The sequence below is a fragment of the Physeter macrocephalus genome, chromosome 6 (assembly GCF_002837175.3).
Source record: "Physeter macrocephalus isolate SW-GA chromosome 6, ASM283717v5, whole genome shotgun sequence".
In the NCBI taxonomy this organism is placed as follows: domain Eukaryota; kingdom Metazoa; phylum Chordata; class Mammalia; order Artiodactyla; family Physeteridae; genus Physeter; species Physeter macrocephalus.
In genome coordinates, this window is record NC_041219.1 from 77,827,324 (window position 1) to 77,839,452 (window position 12,129).

Below are 12,129 nucleotides of genomic sequence, written 5' to 3' on the forward strand. Positions count from 1 at the left end.
AAAAAAAAAAAAAAAAAAAAAAGTAAAAATAAGGTTAAAGGCAATTAAATACATAATTCAATGAGCAGCTTAATGAGCTAGTTGATTTATACTTTCCAGTGAAATTATTTTATATAGTATAAAATACTGGTAAAAAAGAGTTCTTAAAGGGAAAGGAGAGGGGGAAAAATCTGTATTTTAAAAAAGTTAACAAAATCAGTAATGTATAGCCCACTAAGAACCATAAAAAGGGAAACTCTGCTTCTTTTTACTTTGTCAAAGTTCTGCATCTGTTCCCGGTTGGTCAGCCAAGATTCCATGTCCTGGGCGGTCTGAATCACAAACGCTTCATAATCTGCAAACATCTGTGTAAAGCGGTTAGCAAAGACCTCTCGGAGCTGTACGTTGAGCTGGTAGTCCCTTAGTTCTGCCTCTTCACACTGCAGTTTTAAATCTTTTTCTTTTTCACTCAAAGAGGCAGAGAGGTCCATTTTTTCCACGGTCACACCAGTCCGCTTGGCTAGAGCCTGGAGGCGGGCTATGGTTTCGTTGCCCTTCAGTAACTCATACATGCTAATGTTATTAGCAGAGACGTTGCCGTTCTTCTTGTCATTGACCAAGTCTTTCAGAACCAGATTCTTTAGCTTGGTGGCACTCTCACTACAATGTAGGCTGCCCTCAGGAGGGATCCCAAATTGAAGAAGAATTTCAGAGAGTTCCTGGATAAAATCTACTTTATTGGGGAACTGTGGAAATTCTTCAGGCAACTCAATAAAATGGTTGTCAATATCCACAAAACACAAATTAGCCTGAAAGAGGAAAAAGAAATACAAAGGTTTTTAAATGGGAGATTGGGATTGACATATACACACTATTATATATAAAAAATAACTAAATAAGAACCTGCTGTATAGCACAGGGAACTCTATTTGGTGCTCTGTAATGACCTATATGGAAATGGAGTCTAGAAGAGAGTGGATATATGTATACGTATGGCTGATTCACTTTGCTGTACAGCAGAAACTAATACAACATTGTAAATCAACTATACTTCAATTAAAAAATTAATTTAAAAAACTTTCACTTAATAAAATGCTAAAAGTATCAACTTAAAAATACACAGGTTTTATAGTAATTTTATGTTCTAAAATATTCTTGCCAACTATTATAAACAAAATCAACTCTTATAAAGAAAAGGTTGCAATGTCTTTTATGTTAACCTTCTCAGAGTTAAGAATATTTTACTCTTTAAAAATAAATCTCTGTTGCCAGCATTTTTCCCTATGTGAGGAAATATGTAAGTATATATTTAATACATATGAATCATTTCCCCTGGGTCTCATCAGTTTATTATAATCTGGATATAACTCTGTAATACATGGCATCGAATAGGCTTTCCTTAGACAGGTAAAAGCACACAGACTCATAGTACCTTACAAATTAGGCACTGGGTAAAATAAAATGCTTACTGAGCTTGAACTTTCTATGCCATTCCACTGCTCTAACACCGTTTATAATGTAGAATTAACAATAACTGCTAAAATTTAGCAGCTGTAGTACCCCCAAATGGAATAAATTAGCAAAGAGCAATCCAGTCCACAGAAAATCCACAAATTTTCACTTTATCTAAAATTAGCTTCAACCTCTTACATGGCAAAACCATTTCAGAAGCCACTGGACAAAGAGCGGGAGGCAGAGAGCAGTGGAGGCAAGTGCCTAGAGAAAGATAAGTGACTAACCCTTGGGTAACTCAGACTTGACTTGAACATTTTTGAGTTGAGGAAAAGAGGAGACAGAAATAAGAGGAAATGTTTTTTGAATTTGTTTACACTCTGGATTTTGAATTAAGACTTTTAAATATCTTTCAAATAGATATAGAAAATTCAAGGGGCTAAGTACCTGCCTAAAATTTGGATTGTCCCTCAGGTACTTGATGACAGTATATACAAAAACAGTATTTTAGGGCTTCCCTGGTGGCGCAGTGGTTGCGCGTCCGCCTGCCGATGCAGGGGAACCGGGTTCGCGCCCCGGTCTGGGAGGATCCCACATGCCGCGGAGCGGCTGGGCCCGTGAGCCATGGCCGCTGAGCCTGCGCGTCCGGAGCCTGTGCTCCGCAACGGGAGAGGCCACAACAGAGGAAGGCCCGCATACCACAAAAAAAACAAAAAACAAAAAACAAAAAAAACCCCAGTATTTTACCTTTACTGTCCATACCCTCTTGATCAGAACAAGGTTGTCAGAGTAAAGGAAAACTAAGCTCCTAAACTGGGGAGGAGGAGGGGAGAAAGGTAGTCCATCACATAAAACTGATCCTGACTGCATTAGTAGCTGGACACAAGGCATGGGGTGAAGTCAATAAACAGAATAGGAAGCCTCACCTCATGCTTCCCCATCTCCCCGCCCCTCAACAATGCCCCCAGCTCAGCAAGGACAGAATTCATACTGTCTTCTGATCCTGAATGCCAAGGTAAGATGAAAACAGGAGAGCAAACAATTAGGTCTCTGTTATTCTCTCCTTTCTTTTTTTTTGAAGTCAAAGCTCAGCAAGGACAGAATTCATACTGTCTTCTGATCCTGAATGCCAAGGTAAGATGAAAACAGGAGAGCAAACAATTAGGTCTCTGTTATTCTCTCCTTTTTTTTTTTTTGAAGTCAAATTTTTTTTAAAAAATTAATTAATTTATTTATTTTTGGCTGCATTGGGTCTTCATTGCGGCGACCGGGCTTTCTCTAGTTGCAGTGAGTGGGGGGGGCTACTCTTCGTTGCAGTGTGCAGGCTTCTCACTGCGGTGGCTTCTCTTGTTGTGGAGCACGGGCTCTAGGCTTGCGGGCTTCAGTAGTTGTGGCTTACGGGCTCTAGAGCACAGGCTCAATAGTTGTGGCACACGGGCTTAGTTGCCCCGCAGCATGTGGGATCTTCCTGGACTAGGGCTTGAAACTGTGTCCCCTGCAATGGCAGGCAGATTCCTAACCACTGCGCCACCAGGTAAGTCCCTGTTACTTTTGTTTGATACCTGTTCTTCATGTTAGATACTGATGAGCAAGAAGTATAGCAAAATTCCAAATTAAGATTGATAAAAACTCAAGATTTTCCACCATCCAAAAACAGAATCAACAGTGATTCTTCAAGCCTAAAATAACCTTTGAATCCAACCCTTTAATTCTGCAGATGAAGAAACTGAGGCCCAAGAAGGTAGGTGACTTCCTGACACCTGTTCCAGGTACGCACCCTCAAACAGCCTGGTAGCTTAAGGGATTTTTTTCTTTTCCATTATGCCTCATCTCCAATGTCAATAGTATTCTCTAAATAAAGTAACAGCTGAAGTCACATCTTACTGAAGACAGTAGTGCTATTACAGCTTTATTTAAATCCACATCTTTATATATGTTTTTACAGTCTCTAGAAAGTAGGATATATTGTAAGGCTTAAAGGGAGAAACTAGGTCACCATAATTCAAATGGATGATTCAATATCTTTAAAAACGGAAGAAAAAATTCACTAACTTGCTAATCTAAATGTTAACCAGCAACCTCTCACCACTTACATTTTGTACTGTATCCTTCATTAATGCCTTCCTGCTATCCTTTTCTATACCTCTCCTTCCCCTGTGAAAAGAGAAAAATGATACATTTGGGGAAATTTTAAAGCTTGTTATGCTCATGTAACCAACTGCTGAGCCAAAAATGTGTGGCAAGGTGGATGTTCCAGCACCACAGCTACGGGCCTGTCTTCATGTTCCCGCGAGTCTCTCTCACCCTCCTATGCTGACTTACAGGGGCCTGAATTGGGGCTTTGATTATTACAAAGTAGAAATAGGGAATGTAAACTTGTGTTATAAAAATTTACTGAAGAAAAACCAAAAAGCCCTTTTTCTAAAACAGATAAGAACTCCATACAATACAGTATTCTAAGTCAGTTTCTCACTTTTAATACCATTAAATTAAAATAAAATTTTAAGAACTCAAGAATGAAAAATATACTCAACATCTCAATCTTATGATGTTTTAGAACTAAATATTTCTTTTTAAAAAATATTTAATTATTTATTTGGCTGCGCCGGGTCTTAGCTGCAGCCCGCGGAATCCTCATTGCCTCATGCGGGAACTTCGTTGTGGCATGCAGGCGCTTTTAGTTGCGGCATGTGGGATCTAGTCCCCCCACCAGGGATTGAACCCAGCCTCCCCGCATTGGGAGCACAGAGTCTTAACCATTGGACCAACAGGGAAGTCCCTAGAACTAAATATTTCTATATTTTTACTGATTAACACTGCCCAGAAGCCTTCATATGTAATTACTTCCAATTAAAAACAACAAACATTCCCTCAAAAGTAGGGGACAAAGACTTGAAGCTTAATGATCTCTTCTGCCAGGAAGGCTTCCCGTTCCTATCCTAAAGGCATCTTGATTTCCTCTGTATATATTCTTAGTTCTTTCATTCCTCTTATTTCTTTTTTTTTTAGCCTGTGTTATTGATATTTGTAAATGTCTTATTTTGGAAATCAGAAATCACCTCTTAAAGGTGACATTTTTCTCTAGATGTCTCCCAGTATATTGTACACTAGTAGTGTATGATACAACTGTTTGATGAATGAATGAACAAGGCTTAAGGACATTGTCATTTTGTGGAACCTTAAAAATATAGGCAAGAGGAAGAAGTATCCAGGTATGTGAGTCCAGGGCAGCCCTCTTCATGTTTGGTAAGAGTCCTGGTTTCTCAAAAGCTGAAGTTAAGCTGGTATAAGGGTAAGCCAGAGGGGCACATTTAACCTTTTCATAAAATTTTAGGACAAGATATGACAAAAAGAAAGTAGCAAAGCAATGCTGTTTCAGTTTTTCCCTAGATTTTTTTGTCTACCGTTCACTGTAAAGATGAGCAAGAAAGGTAGAAACTGAGGTACAGTCTATGCAGCTAATCCCCAGTGCTACCTCCTTCCACCATCACTCTCCCCCCCTCCCCCCGACCAAAACAATATAACAAATGGCTACCTGTGCCTATCATTTTGGAATCATGGGGCAAGTGAGTGGGTAGTTAATCATAAGTCTATGTAGTTACATTAGTTAGCTAACAACTAAAATCATGTCTTCTTAAAAATAATCATTTTGTAAACTTATTTTCACAACTATTCTAAGAAGCCCTCTCACTATTTTTAGCTATTAGTTTATTTTACAGTTTTCAAGACAAGGGAGGGTATTACCAGTCACTTTTTAAAAATGACTATTTTTATACCCACTTCCTCCTCCAAATTCTGTGGAGTAGATTATTTCATCTCATTGTAAAATGAAACCAGAGCAAAGTGATATGCTATTAGCCTTTTCTTATAAAGCAGTAATGCACTAATGAATACTTTCTATACAGAAGCAGTGCTATTTTCACAGCTGATTCAGGTTATTTCTTATTATTCTACTCTGAATACATGAGTATGTATATTTATTAAATAGTGTTGGTTTAGTGAATGAAAAATTAGAAAATCACAGACATTACTGTAAGAGCTTTCAGAATTTTTAAGTTTGTTTATTTTTAGAGTCAGAGGATACACAAAGGCATAGAGACAGAAAGATTTCCTGACAACAAATACATCAAGGTGGCATTTAAAATTCCTCAACAATTATTACTCATGCAAAAATGGAAAGATAATATTTATGTGTCTAAAAATATATCATTTAATTAACATGCAAAGAGACCAGATCAGATACTCAACAAGAAGCTAAAACATGTCACTGTTTAAGTCTTTAAAACAAAATGCATTTGGCTAGTCTATTTCTTTCTCCTTAAAAATTTAAAGGACTTACTTCTTTGAACCAACAGGATACTTAGATTAATTTAATAAAAGAGAAAATGAGAGTTCAGGTATTAGAAAAAAAGAGGTATAAGAGAGAGGGAGAAGCAGAGAACGTGCACAAGCTCAAAAAGAGCAAAACAGTTTGCATGTGTATTTTATATGATCCGAATCAAGCTATTTTCCCCTGAACAAAAATGTTAATTTGGGTAGGGAAACATTCATTAGAATAAAGTAAGCAGTGGATGATTACAGGAATCATTACTGGGTATAACGTCCGTGGCTTAGTGTGTTATTTTAAATTCATTTATTAAAATGAGAATCTCTATGGGTAATAAGAACAAATAAGAGTGAAGCACAGCATGAAAGATTTTATTAAGAAAGGTGCTAATTAAATAGCGAATAATATAATGTAATTAACCATTTTATGTTTTTTAATAGGCCATGGCACTCTCATCAATATTTCAACTCAAAGGCTTTACATTTCAATTCTGAGTACCATTAACAATAGCTAAAAATTAGATTCAAAATGCTTTCAAGAATTCCTGTTTATTTTCTTCTGAAACAACATTTGAAAATATAACACACAGAAAGCATAGTAATCTTAAGGTAGACTAAAAGCTAAGGGTTAGAATTTTTATCTCAACCAGCGAGCTAAGCTAACATTTAGAAAAAGCTGGTAACTGGCCTTACGTCTGAAAACAGACTACTAAAGTATTTAATATTTCCATGATCCCTAGCTTGCTGAAAGATGTTACTTTTCATTTGATAGAGGTCAAGAATCAAATTCACCTCAATTAATACAATAATTTAAAGGATGTTAAAATTGGGCTGTACCACTTAAAAACAAAATTTATAACAGGAATAGGGAAAAAGAAAGAAAATGTTATTAAAATAATAAAGCTCCTAGATAATACTACTACTGCTCCATCTTCACAAATTTACAGCTGTGAAAATTTGCCACTGTCCTGTTTTGATCCATGTTTAATTAATGACTATGTCATATAATAACCATCAGGAGTCACGATCTGCATTCTACGGCTGAGCCTCTGGCCTAGACCTACTTGGAAGATTCAGAATAGCCAGAGACTCAGTTCAGACAAAGACAATGCTATCTAACAAAAGTGGGCTTGACCTAAATCAACAAACAGCAAGCGCTTCATCGTTCATTGTAAGTTTTTACCTCTTGAGGAAGTTCTAGCTTAGAACGGTCAGTTCCTTCTTTTGACTGAAGGCCCATCAGATAAGGGACAGGAGCATCAAGAAAATGTAGCAGAGAAGCAGGGAGGATGGGCACATAAACATGCTGCCACTGAAATGGGAACAGAAGTGTGGTGATGCCTTCCGCCACGGTCATCAGGCGTTGATAATCTGTACAGAACAGCAACAACAAAAATGGAGGGGAAGATTACAAGTCAAAACATAATCACTGCATTAAGCTTGAAAATATCAATCTCCAGAAAAAATTCGTGTGCTAATAAATAAGTAAAATGTTTCTTCATGACCATGCAGAAAAGAGGTCTGCTCTATTCCACCGTAATTAAAGAGTTAAATGGTTTCACTGAATGGTTTTAAGGGGGTATGAGTAGGTGGGAAACATCATTAAGCTCTTTGCTTCTGAAAACACTGGTATGTGAATTGACAGTCCCTCAAAATGCAAAGCAAATAAGAACTAATAAAATTGCTCTCGGCACTTCTCCCATTGAAAATGTGTAAGAATATTGCTACTGATCACTTTTTATATACATGTATATCTATGCAATCCTCAATTCAGAGGCTCTGTTTTTCTTGTATAAATGATCATGGCTATAGCCTACAGTTATCCTTATTATATTTATTTTAGCCTTCATTTTGTGGGTACAAGAAATCAACAGATATATGCATTCATAGTCACACTTCCTGTATTAACCTCCAACTCAAATCTAGGGACAAAGTGAAAGGTACCAGAAAATTAGAGGTTGGTTTTTTTGTTTACATGAACTAATTTACCAAAACTAAAAACTGTCCACAGTATTAAAGTGCCTTCTCACCCCACCCCCAGTTTTATTGAATATAATTGACATATAACATTTGGTGTACAACATGATGATTTGATATATATATAAACAGCAAAATAAATTACCACAATAAGTTTAGAACATTCATCAACTCACAAAGCTACAAATAAAGTGGCCTCTAAAACCACTCTGCCATGGATGCTATGCATACATATGTCTATATCCCTATTTAAACCTTCAGAGGCAGATGTGTTTCAGAATTCAGATTTTTTCTTTTTTAACTTAGAAAGGTAATATTGTGCATACCACACATACTTGAAATATCCAGGGCAGCACCCTATAATCAAATACATTAATGTTTCTGCAGCAAACTATATGACTGTCCCAGTATACTCAAAGAACTTAAATAGGGTCACTTTGGTTCAGATCTCATTTTGCCAATAAATGAGTTACCAAAAAACGTTTGGTTTTCAGAATGGATACTGTGGAATTATAATAATTCTCTCACAGAATTTATTGCGCACAAATACAGTAAAATCTGAGGGAGTAAGACTCTGGGGAAGTCTTTTTAAAAAGGTTAAGGGAAATGATCCGAGGCTACTTGGTTCATATCAAACTCAAAGAACACCCAACCACGCAAAAGCAGGATGTTTTCCATTAAAATTTTTTCTTGTGTTGTTTTATAATCTGTAAATGACTACCTTTAATAGTCTACAATGGGATTGTGGTCACGAATCATCAGCTATCCATAGCCTACATGTATTTAAAATTTTCCTTATTTGATTCGTTATAAAATTTTAGGTGAAAACCTGTTTACAGGAGTACTTCTAAAAAACAAATACCAGGCAGCTTGAGGGAAGAGGGTGTTTGGTATTTTGTGGGTTGCACAGTGACCTTGCTTGGAGTGGATGGTCCCGTGAGACCGTTTATGCTCTACAGAACAACATGGCTCAGCTATGAGCATCCAATCAGTCTACAGTGACAGGGAGGCTGAGCTGAGTGCTCGATCAGTTCCTGGGTGTCAGGGGCTTTTTTATTTCTTTCTCAATTAAAAGCCAGACACAGGTGAAAGGTTCAGGGTTTTAAGCAGTCAGATCCTGTGCCAGTTATCTATTGATCTATTTACTGAGCTCCAAATCACTCCATAGGTGGTCTATGAAAATGGACTGGACTGTAAGCATGTTCTCTTTTATGGTGAACACACCAGAAAACTTTGCCAGTAGAGGACAGCGGAGAGACACTGCAGGAGGAAGCGCTTCTCTTCCCCGGTTTTGGAGTGCAGTGGGCAAGGTGCAGTGTTTTGTGTGTCCTTGCTCCTTCCGCATGGCTGATCACTGGTGTGGATATGTGAGGACATCTGGTGGCCCACTTCCCCGGCCACACGCCCAGAGTGGGCAGCCTCAGTCACTGGGCCCTCCTAATGTGGATACGGCACACTCATATCTCACAGCCATCTGGAGCCCTGACAACTTCTGTGTGCCTTCTCAGCAGCCACAGCTCACTCGGACCTGGGAGGTTTGTCTTCTGCTTGCCTGGTGACTGAGGATCAGCTCTGGCCCAGGCAACCCACTGACCTCCACCATCCAATGAGCTGCCACCACACTTTCTTCAGTGAGATATGAACCTCGGCCTTGGGAAGTGGGTCCCCTTCCAAGTGTGTCCTTCCTAGGGTACCCTTTAGGGTTTTCTTCATGTCTTTATAGTTTCCTACTATAGTTTAATAATTCTTCTTATTACATTCCTCTATTTACATTACTGTGTGGTTTAATCTGTCTCCTGATTGGACCTATCCTGAAAGGCAGAGGGTTTTAAGCCATCATATCAAATCCCTAGCAGTTTGGCTACTTTATTTGCTGTTGATGGAAAATGTTCAATCTCAAAGGAAACACAAATTCTTTAAGGAATGGAAACCAGCATCTTGGGCTATTTTCTTCCTTTGATTATGGTAAACTTTCACTTGGGGAGTGAAAATAAATTATATGTTTTCCCCTCTTCTAGTAGACATGAAAGACTGATACACATGGTTTATTTTTCCTTCACCACAATTCCACCAACTTGTGGGTGTTCTATATCTATTCTTTTTTCCAGTTCTGCGTTCTCAAGATTGGTTTAAATGCCATACACTTTTTTTTTTTTTTTTTTTTTGCGGTACGCGGGCCTCACACTGTTGTGGCCTCTCCCGTTGCGGAGCACAGGCTCCGGACGCACAGGCTCAGCGGCCATGGCTCACGGGCCCAGCCGCTCCGCGGCATGTGGGATCTTCCCAGACCGGGGCACGAACCCGTGTCCCCTGCATCGGCAGGCGGACTCAACCACTGCGCCACCAGGGAAGCCCGATATTTTTTAATCTCAGAATTTCTAGCACTTGGTACGGGACCTACTACATAGTGAGTGATCAATAAATGTGTACTAAGAAATTAATATGTTAACATCTAAGACATGTAAAATGAAATAAAACTATTGGACATTATGCTTGCCTATGTTATACAATAAAACATACTGCCAAAAATTTGCCTAGCAGTGGCACAGGCACAGACCCTGAGATGGCGTGGCCTCCACTGTCTCATCCCTGGGTCTCGGCCCCTATCCACCAGCATCACTGTAGAGAATAAGGTCAGCCCCCGTGGGGACAGTCCAGCGGGCTGGAGGTTGGGGGCACAGGACCCATGTTGCAGGCTGAGGAGATGGCTGAGTGACACAGAGCAGGTCCAGCGCTGGCTGGTGGTGCAATGCCCCATGAAAAGGCCATGATTATTGGGGTCTACATACTGCGAAGCACTGCCAGTGGAGGTGTGAGGATGGTGGTGTACAGCACACCTCTGGTGAACATCCTGATGCAGCTGAAAGATTATACATTTACTAACCCAAGGCAGTGACTGGTTACTAACTGAGCCAGGCTGGCTTTGAGGGCTTGGACCCATGCATAATTCAGCTTACCTTCCTAGTTCACAAAGATATCACAAAAGGCAGAATACAAATTCAAATGAACATAAAAAAAAAATCACCCTCGATGATGGCTGAAAAGTGAGCTACATTTTGCTTTAATCAGATTGACAGATTAAGAAGAAAATCACAGCAATGGTGTGGAGAAAAGGGTATTCTCATACATTGCCTTATAAAGGCAGCATAAATTGCTAGAGCTTTGTACTTGGCAATATCTACCAAAAGCTTAAAAAATATACAGATCACCTGACCCAGCAATTCTAGTAATTTATCACATAAATATACAAAAACGTATGTACATGGACGCTTATGTATAAAGTGTCATTTATAGCAATAAACTATTTATAATACCCTAAGGAACTAACAAAAGGGTTAGATTTATGGCCAGTTATATAATGAAATATACTGAAGCTATTAAAAGTATATCTATATTATCAACACAGAAAACCAAAGTGTATTTGGCAGCAGCAGGAAGCAGCTAAGTACTAAAAACCTGCTGAAACTCCACTTCTGGGTATATATGCCCAAAAGAACTGAAAGCAGAGTGCTGAAGATCTATTTGTACATCTATGTTTACAGCACCATTATTCGCAGTCGCCAAAAGGTGGAAACTATCCAGGCATCCGTCAATGGATGAATGGATAAACAAAATGTGGCATATACAGACAATGGAAAGTTATTCAGCCTTAAAAAGGGAGGAAATCCTGACATATGCTACAACATGGATGAACCTTAAGGACATTATGCTAAGTGAAATAAGCCAATCAAAGAAAGACAAATATTGTATAATTCCACTTACATGAGGTATCTAAAGTAGTCAAATCATAGAAACAAACGAAGAATGGTGATTGTCAGGAAGGGGCTAAGAGGAGTGCAAAATGCAGAGTTATTGTTTAATGGGTATAGAGTTTCAGCTTTGTGAGATGAAAAAGCTCTGGAGACTGGTTGCACAACAATGTGAATATACTTAATGCTACTGAACTTTTCACTAAGCAATAGTTAAGATGGTAAATTTATGGGTTTTTTTTCTTACCACAATTTTTAAAACTTGCTGAATATAATCTATATGGAAATAATCTGTTGGAAGTGGAATCCCCCCAAAATGGATCTATGAGAATAAATAATTTGAATCTGACTTGAAAAGGATTTATTTGATATGAGATGACTTTTTAAAAAAGTATACACGTTTCAAAGTCAAATAGGTTTGCAAAATAGGCAATGAACTATATATTCATTGAGAATTGTTTTCTAAATTAAAAGGTCTTGTTTAATTCATAATTTTAAATAAAATACAGCTTCCTATAAATATATATATCTATACATTCATAAAAATATAATTTTCTAACACTCATGAGGATATGTGAAACGTAGTATCTTATTGTTTCAATGAAGGTTAAAATAAAAACAAAGTATTTATGCACATACTATGTAC

The 12,129-nt window shown here is 38.1% G+C and overlaps 1 protein-coding gene across 1 annotated transcript in view; it reads right to left on the minus strand.

Moving 5' to 3' along the window:
• DENND5B (DENN domain containing 5B) overlaps positions 1-12,129 on the minus strand; it is a 226,603-nt gene that overhangs the window by 68,906 nt on the left and 145,568 nt on the right. Inside the window, exons 5-6 of the mRNA XM_028491163.2 lie at positions 6,941-7,128; positions 252-788 (exon numbers count right to left, since the gene is read on the minus strand). Of these exons, the coding sequence (XP_028346964.1) occupies positions 252-788; positions 6,941-7,128 (725 nt within the window). The remainder of the gene's footprint in view (positions 1-251; positions 789-6,940; positions 7,129-12,129) is intronic.